Raw genomic sequence first — 14,235 nt, 5'->3', positions numbered from 1 at the left:
GAATATTAATTTTTGGTAATGTCATTGATGGAAAGCCAACCAACAAGGCCTAGAGTACGAGGTCTTCCCTTGATATTACTTCCTGCCTCTGGGATTCAGAGGTTTAGTGCCTCTGAACATGGATATTCTCCACGGTCACCATAGCTAGCAGCCAGTCCTACCATCCATGAATCTTAGAATCATAGAATCATAGAGTTGGAAGGGGCCATACAGGCCATATAGTCCAACCCCCTGCTCAACGCAGGATCAACCCAAAGCATCCAAGAAAAGTGTGTATCAAACCTTTGCTTGAAGACTGCCAGTGAGGGGGAGCTCACCACCTCCTTAGGCAGCCTATAATGAGGTCAAAGATAGTGAAGAAATAATAAATACAACAAAGACAATTACAATCATGATGGGTAAAGGGAGCATTGATCCTTGGAAATTTTTATTTCTGCAGCACAACACATTTCCCCCAGGGCATATAAATGCCAATGGGACCACAGCAGAGTAAGATATTGTACTGTCTGTAAATTGCATGAACAAGGGCATACAAGAAAGAGTTCTTTGTACATCAGTACACTAAGATTACTTGCATTCCCACCGGACATTTTGTTAAGGGTGAGTGAGAATAAGAGGCATGATAACCTTGAGATCAGTGACAGTATGGAAGCTAATTTAAGAAGTGCACCTGTCAGAAGCCATCTTCTTAGGATAATTATTAAGCTTCTGTGCCCCTGACCACAAGAAACATGCTGAGTGCCACCCCAGCTATCACAATAAGAGCCTTGTTCTCAGGGCACAAGTGCCGGGCACCTTGCCCTCAGCCACAAGCAGTGTCCTATCTTAAAGGCAAACACTGATGGTGCTTACCATATAAAGTGCCCCTAACACTCTGACTAAAGAAATGCAGCCTAATTTTTTAAAAAGCCGTCAAGTAATTTTGCGCCGTCAGGTATTTTGCTATCCACTCCTCAAATAAACTAATGCGCCACTAAGATTTATATTCTATCTGGGAAAACCTTACTGTCCCTAAAACTTATAGCTACTTCAATATCAGCATGGGGGGCGGGGCGGGGGGGGACTATACACAACCACATGTTATTTTCAGAGCCTAGCCCATGGCTTTTAAAAGCCTGAGATAGTATATTTCCCTCTCCTTAAGCAAAACCACAAGACCACAGCACTTTGAATTATTTATCTAACACAGATTCAGTAAGCTGAGTCATCAAACAACCCCTACAGCAGTGGTTCCCAACCTTTTTATCACCGGGGACCGGTCAACGCATGACAATTTTACTGAGGCCCGGGGGGAGTAGTCTTTTGTCGAGGGACGCAGCTGCTGCCACCTGAGCCCCTGCTCCACTTGCTTTCCTGCCGGCACCCCGACTTCCTGCTGCCCACTGGGGGGCACTGCCAGCAGCAGCTGCGCAGTGCCACACCGAGGGGGAGCTCCAGCCATGGCGGCCGCTGGAGCGCACCAAACGTGAGCTGGTGGCAGAATGGCAGGGCAGCCCCCGAGGCAGCAGCCGGGGAGGAGGACGAGGAGGAGCTGCAGCCTGGTACCAACTGATCCACGGACCAGTACCGGTCGCTGGACCGGGGGCTGGGGACAACTGCCCTACAGAACAGACTCCTATTACTACCATTTTCCAGGAAACTGAGGCAGGGGTTGTTTTATTTAGATTCACAGTCTGCCTACTTCCTAATGGCAAGAAGAAAGAAGAGTTTGTTTTTATGTCCCACTTTTCACTGTTCAAAGGAGTCTCAAAGTGGCTTAAAACTGCCTTCCCTTCCTTTTCCCACAATAAAAACACTGTGAGGTAGGTGGGACTGAGAGAGCTCTGACAGAACTGCATGGTTACAATGTCATGGCCTACTGACATCACTTCCGGGGTTTCTCAAAGCCTGAATAATATTTTGGGAGGTTCTCAATGTTAAAAAGGTTGAGATAGGCTGGTATAAGCTTTTGAGAGTCAAAGCTCTCTTCGTCAGGCAGATGTATCAGCTTATATTCCCAGCTCATCAATTTTGTTATGCACGCCCCTTAACAGCATAGTCAATGCCTGGGTTCACCCAACAGCCGTAGTTTACAAATGAGCCTAAGCCCCAAGGTAGAAAGTTACAAACATCAATACACAAGAGAATAATTTCTTTACATTTTGATAGTATGACAGCCTTTGTTCCTCCCTTGGATTATCAGAGAGTTGTAAGAATAGGGATTTACATGGAAGCACCTTGGGAACCATTGATCAGAAGGCCACAAACTGTGTTCTACGCAACGCTCCCAGAGAATGCACTTTTATGTACAAGAATGCACTGGGCTCATGCATGCCAGTAAGATCTGGATTGCGCTGTTCCAGGTCATTAGACAGACTAATTATAAACAGAAGTAAAGAACATATGCAGTATTTACTGACAAGTTGTACAGAAGGGGGATACAAGTTGTACAGGAGGATTATATATGTCCAGGATACTAGCCTCCCTTAAAAGGACTTGTTTCCAAACAACTATCATTTTAATCAGGGGTAGTCAACCTGTTGCTGGCAGGGGCTCATGGGAATTGTAGTCCATGAATATCTGGAGGACCACAGGTTGACTACCCCTGATTTTAATGACTACAAGGACTTGAATAACTATGCTTGGAGCTTTTATGAGCATTAGGTTTTTACTTGATAAATCCAATATGAGAGTGAAAATGAGTAAAATCAGTTTGGGAAAAACTTTTTTGTCTAGGAGTCAACAATCTGCTTAAGATCCTTTTCATCAAGAGCAGCACTTGACAACTGCTTAGCTCGATCAATCAACATTCCAAATCCAGAGATTCTCTGCAAATAAATTTCATGTGAGAAACATTCTGGAATAACTTAACAAAAACCAAAAACTTTTCTCTGGCAACAAAGACAGGAGGCTTATTCACAAATATAATTCATTCAGTGTAAAGAAACCACTGACTTCAATGTTTATGTTCATGAAATTGTTCTGAAATCATGATCGGAATATTTTGGGGGGGTGAAAACACAACAATTAGATGCTAGGCTCTATCAACATTGATGGATTTGCTGGATCACAGTCAAGGAATCTGCTGTTTGACACAAATTTTGCATCCTGTCAAGGCAGACTTTGCTCCTTTAAACTACTACAAAAACTAGGAAATGTATTGATAACTGCAATAAAAGGTCAGAAGGAGGGATTGTGGTCTTCAACCCTCTGCCACTTCAAAAAGAAGGCTTCCCCAGCTTCTCAGCGTGAGGTGTTTAGCAGCAATCATAAAATACTCCTCCTCCTCTTTCCTTGCATACCCAGGGAATTGATAATTGCCTCTGTAGGATGGTAGGTGAATTACCTCCAGGCCAGGCTGGATTCTGGATTTTTGGTGGAGGGATCACTCGGGCATGAAATTGGGGTCACCGTGGGTGGTCAGGTAGTTATGAGTTCCTGCATTGTGCAGGGAGTTGGACTAGATGACCCTAGAGGTCCCTTCCAACTCTATGATTCTATGATTCTAGTGCACACACCACTTTAAGAGCTGCCAAACAGAAGCAATGGGTAACTCCTACCCAGGAGACAAGAAGTACAAGTTTTGTCCTTGCCTGCTTGATGGACTGATGGGAACACACTTGAGTTTAACTGTAGGCTTACAATAAGCTAGTCCCTATATTTCCGGAAGTAAGGGTTGCCTACAAGCGATCTGCAGCTACACTGTCTCTTAGGAGAAGCAAGCTGGTTGACTGAGTGGTCAAATATTCAATGATCGCAGAACCACCACTATGTGTGATGCAGCTTAGGGTTTTTAAAATTTTATTTTGGGTGTCTTTTTTAACAAAGGTAGAAATGAGGGCTGCTTGTCCCATAATCCTCTGCAGGTGTTGGAAGGCTGGGAGGGGGGAGGCAAACCTAGCAGAGGGACAAAGTTCCTCCTGCCTGCTGCCTGATAGAATTACAAGCATCTCCAGTAAAGAACTAACCTGCTACTTAATCTCCCTTTTACATTCAGTGAACATTTACTATACACAGAAAACTTACCTAGCAACAGATAAAAGCTAGACAAATCCTAAGCAATACAATGGTCTTATACTGTTGGCCTCCTAACACCAAGTTTTGAACCTTCCAAGACTACAAGTAACAAATGGTTTATAACTTGCAACAATTACTTCTTTAACTTGTTGTTGTTATTCGTTCAGTCGTGTCCGACCCTCAGCGATTCTATAGGAAAGTCTCCGCCATGCGTCCTTTTCTCTGACTGATTCTTTTAGTTGGTTCATGGTCATCCCTGTGTCAGCTTTGATCATGTCGAGTGTCTTTAACTTAACAAGTAATTAATTTGGTTTCATAATTAGTATAAGTTCTGTTGAGAAAATATGTCTTTCATTGTCTTAATGAAGTTAGCTCTTGCAAAACAGGTGCTCAGGGCAACACTGTTTGCCAATATTTGACCAAAAAAGCTGTCCAGATCTCTTTTTGCAGGTCAAATGGCCAAAGTTTCACTTGGAAGTGAAGAACGGAAAGCTAGGCAGAGAGACAGAGGGAAAGGGCATGTTCTGGAATCTGTATCCATGTACAGCAGGGGTGGCCAAACTGTAGCTCTACAGATGTCCATGGTTTACCACTCCCATGAATTCTCTAGCCACAGTTTGGCTACCCCTGATGCAGAGGAAGCTAGGTAGACATTATAGCTCCTTGGTCATTTTTTCCCTCCTTTTTTCTGGCCATGAGAAGCAGAGAAGACAGGGAAAGAAAGAACACAAGTCTACATTTAATCTCCAGTGCACTGCTAAGGAGGATATACAAGGGCTCGTATTACCTTTTTCCCCTCAGGGCTTAGAATCCAGAGACTGTGAAAATGCAACATAGTGCTTACAGTGGTTGTCTTTCACTGTTCCCTCCCTAAATTCTCAGCGGGGATCTGGAGATTACAGAAGAAAAGCGAAGCAAGGATCAGAAAAGGTACCTGGCAGAAGACAACCCAGTCTTCCCACTTGCATGACTGCCCTACAACAGTTTCATACACACACAAACCCAGTTCCCAGACTAAGAAATGTGTGTTTCTTCAGTATGCAATTAATGACAATGACTCAGTACACACCAAGGAGATGTAAACCGACTCACAGTTGAGATATGCCTTTAGACAAAACTGAGGCAAAGCTTGGCCACGGACACATAAATCAAAGATGCATGAGCAGGTCGTTGACATAGCACCATAGCTTAAAATCGGTAACTGACATATCACTCACTCACTCACTGTAGCTTAAAGCAGGGGTAGGCAAACTGTGGCCCAGCATTGGCAGGGGCTCATGGGAATTGTAGTCCATGGACATCTGGAGGGCCACAGTTTGCCTACCCCTGGCTTAAAGCTACAATTAGAGTCAATTACTGTTTGTTTTTTACTTAGTGGAGGTGGGGAGGGAGAGATTTGGCAACTGCATGAGACTGAGGCAAGGAAAAGAGCACTGGCATGCGAGGTACTGCAGAAATGCACACTTTTCTGTTCATTCTGAATGCGCGGACAAATGTCTCTGCATAGGCAGCAAGATGCTCGGGGCAACATGATGCCACATCATGAAGACTGACCCAAATAAGCAAAACATAGAAAACTAGTAAGTGTTTCGGCAAGCAAGGGGAAATGTCGCTATGCCTTCCCAGGAACAAAAGCAACATACCTGATTCTTTCTTACATTTTGTTTTAAACCCAAAGAAATGGCTTGTATTAGGTAAGCAATTTTAAGGCAAACTTTTGTTGTATATTACTATTTTAATAACGCTTGGCTGTGACATTCCAAGATGGTATAATTCCTTGCAGGTATTCCAAATAGATGAAAACAAAAATGAACCCATAGAGCAGGGGTAGTCAAACTGCGGCCCTCCAGATGCCCACGGAAATGCAAATGCTGGCAGGGGCTCATGGGAATTGTAGTCCATGGACATATGGAGGGCCGCAGTTTGACTACCCCTGGCTTAGAGTTTATAAAAGCTGAACGGCAATGGCAAGTAACTTCATATATTGCAGACCTTCAGTGCTTCACTGTTAACTGCCTTTTGCTTCTCACACAATAGCTCCTAAGTTCAAATGGGGGGGGTCACGGAACCTATCCACCATGCATACAGTGAGGAGAATTTGCAGCATGCCAAATTCTAGTTAGCTCTGGATGTCGGTGTTGATAGATCTTAAATACTGGAAGATTGAACAAAGAGCAGTGTCTTTATATAGCGTCACCTGTGTCTGAAGAATTATCGAAACTAGCTGCTTGTCACTACACTATAATTGCAGACTGTAACTGAAGTTAAGACTATTAAAACGGAAGCGAATGAAATAAAGAATATCTAAGCTGACAATGGTACGAAGAACTTTACTTCAAGATGCCTTTATATTATTGTGCGTAGACAGAGAATACACAGATTGTGTATTTTTCTATTAGGAGAATTATACACACAAACCCTTGCAATGTATGGCCGTGAAAGTTGGACCATAAGGAAGGCCGAGCGTCAAAGAATTGAGGCTTTTGAACTCTGGTGCTGGAGAAGACTCTTGCGAGTCCCTTGGACTGCAAGGCGAACAAACCGGTCAGTCCTAGAGGAGATCAGCCCTGACTGCTCCTTAGAAGGCCAGATTCTGAAGATGAAACTCAAATACTTTGGCCACCTCATGAGAAGGAAGGACTCACTGGAGAAGAGCCTAATGCTGGGAGCGATTGAGGACAAAAGAAGAAGGGGACGACAGAGAATGAGGTGGCTGGATGGCGTCACTGAAGCAGCCAGTGCAAGCTTTAATGGACTCCAGGGAATGGTAGAGGACAGGAAGGCCTGGAGGATCATTGTCCATGGGGTTGTGATGAGTTGGACATGACTTCGCAACTAACTACAACAACAACATACAAACCCACCAGCTAGTACTACAATTTGACTAAGGCGAAGGGTGATATGACCAGGTCAGATGGTCCGAGACCAACCCTTCCAATCTTAGTGGGCAAGTCTGGGCTAAATTGACATGAACAGCAACATTGTTACTGAGTTTATTGTTGTTATATTGAATTGTTACTGAGTTTATTGTTGTTACACTGAATCGTTACCAAGTTTATTGTTGCAAACCACCCCAGGACGGCCAGTCACCAGGGAGCGGTACCGAAGCCTCAAAATAAATAAATAAAATATTGCCTATTCTGCCATGTCAGGAGAACTCTAGATTACCTGACCTTAAAAAAGATGTAATGTTATAAAAACCCAATTCACTCAGCATAATGTAGTGGTTAGTGCTGAACTAGGTTCTTGGGGCAGGGGCAGAAACTGGCATGGTATAGCACCATCTCGTCAGATTGTAGAAGTTAAGCAGAGGCTGTCAAGGAAGACAACAACAAGCCACCTCTGCTTCTCATTTGTCTCTGAAGCACCTGGGTGGGGGTCGCCGCAAATTGTTTGACATACATAGACTCTGTGAGACCCAACTTCAAAATCCCAATCAGCCATAAAGCTCACTGACCTTGAGCCAGATACTGACTTCTCAGCCTAGCTTAATCCACATGGCTGCCGTGGATAAAATGAGAACAGGATAACTGTGTTTGCTGCTCTTAGCTTCTTGGAGGACAAACAGGGGGGAGATGTACAAAATAAACAGACATATGCATTCTCCAACTTTATGTACACAGTATCCACAAGATGCTGCTAGATTCCCTCTCTCCCACTGGGGTAGAGCCACCTGCTTCAGGACTTGACTAGAGTGCTGCTCTCCGTGGCATGTATAGGCCTACCCCCTATAGGTGGCATGTATAAGCCTACCCCCTATAGGGTGGCCCCTATAGGCCTACCCCTGACAGGCATGGCCTGTCAGAACACTTTAAAAAATGAACCTAAAAACACACTGGACTTGCGGCCAATGATAAGAAAGGGAAAGGTTTTGACAGCAGGTTCAACAACCAGAAAGACACACTGAAAACTACAGTACAGGAGAGGGAATCATTGTGCAGCATACAAAAATGCCTTCTTTCTCCCCTGGTCTCTTCCTCATCCCTGGTCCTTCAAAATGACAAATCTAGAAACCTTAAAAAAGCACCTTCAGGTATTAGTTTTGTATGCTCATGATTTATTGTAGTTGAAATCAGTAAGTGTATTAACATATCCAGATTGTTTTAAAAAACACAAATCCTTATACTAAGCTAATAACCTGATTTTTTGATACTGTTGTTCTAAATGCCCTGCTTAGGTTTACCAGACTTCTTCCAATAAAGTCCCTGTTCTAGTTCAGGGGAAAATATAGGATCCATCCAGATTTGGTTTGCTTACAACAATCTTGTAGATATGGTAATGTAGAAAACTTTACAGAGATCAGTGCCCTCTTTGGAAACACTGTTACTCAACAGAGCCCTTTCTAGAAATGCATTTTATTGTCTTCCATCCTTTTGTCATAAAACATATCAATAGTTTTTTTGCAGAATTGATAACTCCTTTCCAAAAACTCCCAGACTACAGCAATGCAGCTGTATTATTTCCTTACAGAGATTGGTACATGCATTCAGACACCAGACAAGTCTGTTGGAATCAGCCAAGCGTTATCGCACAGGTGAAAGAACAGCAATTCCTCAGCAAACATGCAAATGACTGTCTCACACACCTCCCCCCTCCAGTAATGACCATCCAACGTACTACCACTCAGTTATCCCAAAATTCCTACAATTCTTCACAAATTTTTTCCATTTTACCCAGCCTTGTACTGCCATCGGCAGAAGTTGGAACAATAATTTCCATTGATTTGTCCTCCCACTGTTGATTCCCACTTTGCCCCCTAAGCTGTTCCTGAAGGTCTGCTGACCCCCAGGAGAAAAACAGGGAGGGGGGTGGTGGATCAGTTGAATGCAACAGAAAGTGCTGCATTAAGTCTATGGCTGGTTGGATATTTGTCACTCGCTCACAGATTCTTTGAGAACTTGTGGTTCAGAGCAGTCCTGAAACGGATACCCCACCTATACTATCTCTATCATCAGGTTTTCTAGAATTCTAGTGTATGGTCCCCAAGCCCTTTTCATCACAAGACGTCCCCATCAGAATGAGTGTCCAATGAATAGTTCAAGATCTATAGTTAAGATCACAAACTTTTCTGAAGGTATTTTAAAGCTGGCTGCAATCTCTTCATGCATTAAACGATTCAGATGTATAGACAAGTGTGGGAACGGGGGGGGGGGGGAGAAAAGGTCCCACGAATTCACCTGTAATTGTATCTTTCCATGTACCCTGAACAGGAAAATAGAAACTGATCAGGCTCGTTCCTTATATACACACACACATTCAACCACCTGGATAAATGCCTCTGACATTGGGGCCCTCAAATCTGCAAGACCGCTATGTTCATTAGTCAAGTAAATATTCCGAAGTGAAGTTTCTACATTCCACATTCTCCTCTTCCCTGATCAGAGATAGATTTGGACTGGTACATCTAAATCGGAGGCCAACAGCAGGATCTCACCACTTCCTGGCTGAAGTGTTGTCCACTCCTCTCCTGGACCGTTTATGCACTGGAGGTTTCATGCCGGGCTTCAGGCTGGAGTTTTAGTCATGGCAGGTTGGCCCATCTCTTCCTGCATCCACACAGGGGAGCTTTTGGCCCAGTGCACCTCATCCGTCCCCGATTTGTGCTCCTGCATGGGAGCTGGGGCAGTGAAGTTCCCAGTGCATAAACGGTCCTGGGCAGCTTTCTTAAGAGTCTGTTCATGCTGTATATTTTGGAAACAATTGTTATCACCAGTGAAGTAACTCCACAAGTTTTTGACCCTGTGTTGCTATTTGATCTTCTGGGGGCAGAATGGCAAGAAGTACCTGTTTCCAGATTTGCACTGTGAGCCAGCTGCATCCCGTTCTGGAGCAGAGACCTGGCCTCTGTATTATGTGACATGGTAACTGTTAGTTTGGATTACTGCAAAGCACTGTACCGTAGAACTGCTTTTAAAGAGTATCCATGATGTGACAGCTAGATTCATGACCAGCTTTAACCAGAAGCTGAGTATAATACCTATTGTTAAGGGAATGAAATGGCTGCTGCTCTGACTTTGTACCTAACATGGTGACCTTTAAATAAATGACCTCAGTTGAAGATATAACTTAAAAATGCCCTACTGTGCATGTTTCAATCTTGGCTCCTAAGAGCTGTAGATGAGATCCTTCTAGGTTACTTTGCTGTTATACCTGGAGTATGGCTTGCTACCTTTGGAGGGAAAAAACTATCCGCTTAATTCACTCTTAGATTTTTAATGCATTTATCTTATTTACCGATGTTATGCTTTTTAAAAACTTATTTATAGCCCACCTTTCTTACTGAGAACCCAAGACAGAGTACAGCGTAAAGAAAAAGAAAATATAATCATGCAACACAGGACTTCCAAAGAACGATGCCATAAGACTAGGAAGACAAAAAATCAAACAACAGTGACTAAGTAGGATACAAGAGTTTTTATAAAACAAAACCCAGAAATGAAACATCTGGGTTTTTGTTATGGCCTGCGATGGCAACAAAAAAAGTGATTTACAAACTTCTCCTACTCCCAAATCTTTGCCAACATTAATCTCACTGAATTAGCACATTCCGACTGAACTATCACACCCAGCTCAAATAACTACCCATTCATTGGACAAAAGGAACATCCCCATGGCCACATGGAAGTTACATGTATGCACGCACTTGCTGGCTTTATTCCTTTCCACTCACATGTAAACTTGAGCATTCAGTCTCATTCTTTGCATGGAAATATCCATCTTTTTATGCTCCAAGAACATTTTGCTTAAGAGTTCATTCCAATGACTTATCTAAAGGCATACAAAATGATAAGGGAGCTGCAGACATCTATTTCACAAGGATGTGTTTAACTACGGGCGTAGGAGGTCAAACAAAAAGGAACTGAGGCTACCATTCTGCTTGAAGAATGTACCTGTATACATGTGTACATGTATAAAGTGAAATACAATGGGGCAAAAGTAGTAATAATTAAACATAAATTGATATAATCTGAATTGGTGATGAATTAGAGCTCTGGGGGCTGTGATGACAAATCAATGCATAGTGGAGCATGGTGGTGGTGAAAAGGGAAATTTCTATATTTAGGGATTATTAGGAAATGCATTGCTAACAAACCAGTATCATGTTACTGCATATGTCATGGTCATATGGACATACTGCATATGTCATGGCTGGGGCAAGGGGCATATAGTTGTTAAATAAGAGCTCCCTGTGGAACGCTGCATACCAGGGCTTGGTCCTCTCCCCTAGCACCACCCTCTGTTCCCAACCTTTAAGGAAAGACTCCAACAATTTCAAAGCTATTCCTACATAGCCCATGGCCAAGTGTTGAATGCTGCTGTCAGATCTAACAAGAACATGGAAGTTACAAGGGCCTACCAAATGGACTACAACAGGGATCCACTTTGAGAATATTATACAAAGCGTGCTACAGTGCAGCCAGATTAAGTGTTATTTGCATAGTCCTCTTCAGTTACAAGAGTTCCACAGCCAGAAATGATGTAGTGAGGAAACGTAAGGGAAGGGGTGCTGAAGAATCGACACAGAATAGCCAAAATCTAAATTTAGTTACCAGACTATTTTAAATTATGTAGTTTTCTAAATTTAAAAACAAGTGCCTAATGCTTGACTTTGCTTTAATTGGCCAGTAAACTGGAAGCCAGGAGCAAACTGATTTCTTAGTGAATTCTTAGAATTCTGTCTGCACATTTTCATTTGTAAGCAAAGAAGTTTTTTAGGGTCTTTAAACAGAAGCTAAAATTCAAAGAAAGGGCCTAAACTATCACTAAGAGACCAAGCAATCCTCCCTCCTCAGTAGCTTCATGGATCAACAGGAGATTATTTCATCATCCCATGGAGCTGCACACTGGTTATTATTTCAGAGGAAAAAGGGTTATGTGCCTTTTTGAGGTATCTTTTTGAGCCAAGGAAATAAATCAATAATAAGCAGTACTATACCAATCCATAAGGTACCATTGCAAGCAATGGAAAATCAATTCCATAAGGCTACTGGAGATGAGGCACAAGGTAGGATGGAGTGAAGATCTAGGGAAATCTAAGGAGAACTACTCAGAAATCTTTTGTTGCAGAAGACAAGGGAAATAACCACTTTCATTATAGGAGGCAATTACCGAGACAGGGAATATTGCTATTAGGATCCTACTGAAGATAAGGCTATTGAGATCATAATGGTGGACATGATAAAGGAAAAGGCTACTGTGGTTGGCTGTAATAACCAGATTGGGGGGAGGGGTGAAGAGTGCTACACTGGGATATACTAAGAATAAAAAGGAGAAGTGGAACTGGGATGTGCGGAGAAGAAACTGTGCCAGGGAAAAGTACAGAAAAGAAGCAAGCAAATAATAATAATAATAATAATAATAATAATAATAATAATAATAATAATATAAAATGTGAATACGGAACAGCAGAATATCAAGGGTTGTGGGGAACCATTAAAATAAGGGGAAAGAGGAAGAAAAACAGAGATGCAAAAGCACAAAAGAATGCAATGCTAGGATGGGAGGCTGGAGCAAGGCAGGAAAAAGGCCTTTAAGTGCTTGATGAAAAGGGAAGAGCAGGATTAGCTACAGGTCTGAAAAAGAAAAACAATGACTAAAGATGGGGGTTCTGCAGAAGGGGGAGAAGCTACCAGGAAGAAATTCTGTCATCCACCTGGAGTCTCGGCGGCAGTCCGTAATAAATTAAGTAAATAAAACATTATTATAGGGTGGGGAGTGGGAGGAAAGCAAGAGAAGCAGAATGGGAGGAAGAGGACAGCACAAGAAGGGAAAGGGGTTGCATTGAAAGAAAGGGGGTGGGGGTGGCCAAAGAGATACTAGAATGGGGCAGGAAAAAGGAAGATAAGATACTGGGGAGGGGGGGGGGAAGAGCAATGAAGCCAGGAAAGTACAATACAGGGAGGGGCAGTGATGGAGGAGCGCTGTTTATATGGCTGAAATCAATAAATAGGAAGCGGGGCAGAGGGACTGGCTGGAAATATAAGTAAATATAAGAAAGGGGCATCGCTGGGGAAAGGGTGGGACGGTGGGGGTCCCATCCCCAGAGGCAGGAGAGGCCACAAGGATGGGCGGGGAGAAGATGCTGGTGGGGGTGGGCCCAGGCGAAGCCGGCCTCGGGCAGAGAGGGGAGAGGGGGAGAGACCATTGCTGCCGGCGGAGGGGGAGCTCGGGAGAGACGACGAGGGCGGGTCCGCGGGGGGGGGGGAAGAGATGCGAGGGCGTTCCCCCCTCCCCCCCCCCCGGCCAGGCGCGAGGGCCGATGATCCCCCTCCCGCCCCCAGCTCCGCGAGGCCTCCCCGCCCGCCTGCCTCACCGTCTGCGGATTCGGAACCCGCGGCGGGGGCAGCAGCCCCGGGCTGGGCCATGGCCCCGTCACGCCGAGGCCGGTCCGCTACGTCAGAAACCGGAGCGGGGAAAGCGGAGCCGGAGCTTCAGCCGACGCCTCCGCCGGCCCTGGGCCGCCTCATCCTGACAAGCAAAGGGGCGGGCGGTAAGGGGAGGGGGGGGGGAGAGAGAGGGAGGGAGGGAGAGCGCCAGGGAGCCCCGCGCCTGCGCACTGGCTCTGCGCGAGCCGGGGCTGAGGGGAGGTTGAGCGAGGCGGAGAGGAAGGATGCGCCGGGGGGGGGGGGGGATGTTGCGTCTTCCCGCCTTACCTGGCGCGAAATTGAAACTGAGGCGTCACGGAGTCGCGCGCCACAGACGACAATTCTAATGGGTATATAACAATAAAATCAGAGTCCTGTGGCACCTTTAAGACCAACAAAGATTTATTCAAGGCGTGAGCTTTCGAGTGCAAGCACTCTTCGTCAGACCCGGTACAAATGAGAATTCCTTCACATATTACGGCGTTAAACCAGACAACAAAATACACACACTTCCAAGTAGAATTAGTGATTAATGGGTGCATTCTCAGCGGTGATGATGTTATCCGTTCAGTAGCGCCCAACCCTTGGCGATTCTATAGGAAAAGCTTCGCCATGTGCCCCTGTCTCTGACTGCTTCTTTTAGTTGGTCCATGGTCATCCCTGAATCGGCTTTGATCGTGTTGAGCCAGCGGATCCTTTGGCGACCACGTTTCCTTTTGCTGCTGATCATGCCGAGCATTCATGATTTTTCGAACGAGTCTGATCACATGATGTGTCCAAAGTAAGTGAGCTTCAGCCGTAATATCTTCCTTTCTAATGTCATAGGTGCTTTGCTCCTCTCTAAAACTATCTGGTTGGTAACTTTGGCTGTCCA

At 44.5% G+C, this 14,235-nt stretch overlaps 2 protein-coding genes across 2 annotated transcripts in view; one reads left to right on the top strand and one right to left on the bottom strand.

The window, feature by feature from the left end:
- RABEP1 (rabaptin, RAB GTPase binding effector protein 1) overlaps positions 1–13,497 on the bottom strand; it is a 57,258-nt gene extending 43,761 nt beyond the window's left edge. Inside the window, exon 1 of the mRNA XM_077311045.1 lies at positions 13,310–13,497. Within this exon, the coding sequence (XP_077167160.1) occupies positions 13,310–13,361 (52 nt within the window). The 5' untranslated portion in view covers positions 13,362–13,497. The remainder of the gene's footprint in view (positions 1–13,309) is intronic.
- Positions 1–14,235, top strand: part of LOC143824824 (uncharacterized) — a 52,196-nt gene that overhangs the window by 36,671 nt on the left and 1,290 nt on the right. The window contains exons 3-4 of the mRNA XM_077312557.1: positions 13,278–13,486; positions 14,005–14,142. Coding sequence (XP_077168672.1) covers positions 13,278–13,486; positions 14,005–14,142 — 347 coding nt within the window. The remainder of the gene's footprint in view (positions 1–13,277; positions 13,487–14,004; positions 14,143–14,235) is intronic.

The sequence above is a fragment of the Paroedura picta genome, chromosome 15, assembly GCF_049243985.1.
Source record: "Paroedura picta isolate Pp20150507F chromosome 15, Ppicta_v3.0, whole genome shotgun sequence".
Taxonomy (NCBI): Eukaryota; Metazoa; Chordata; class Lepidosauria; order Squamata; family Gekkonidae; genus Paroedura; species Paroedura picta.
The sequence above is the reverse complement of the archived record's forward strand: the minus strand, read 5'-3'. Positions and strand labels throughout refer to the sequence as shown.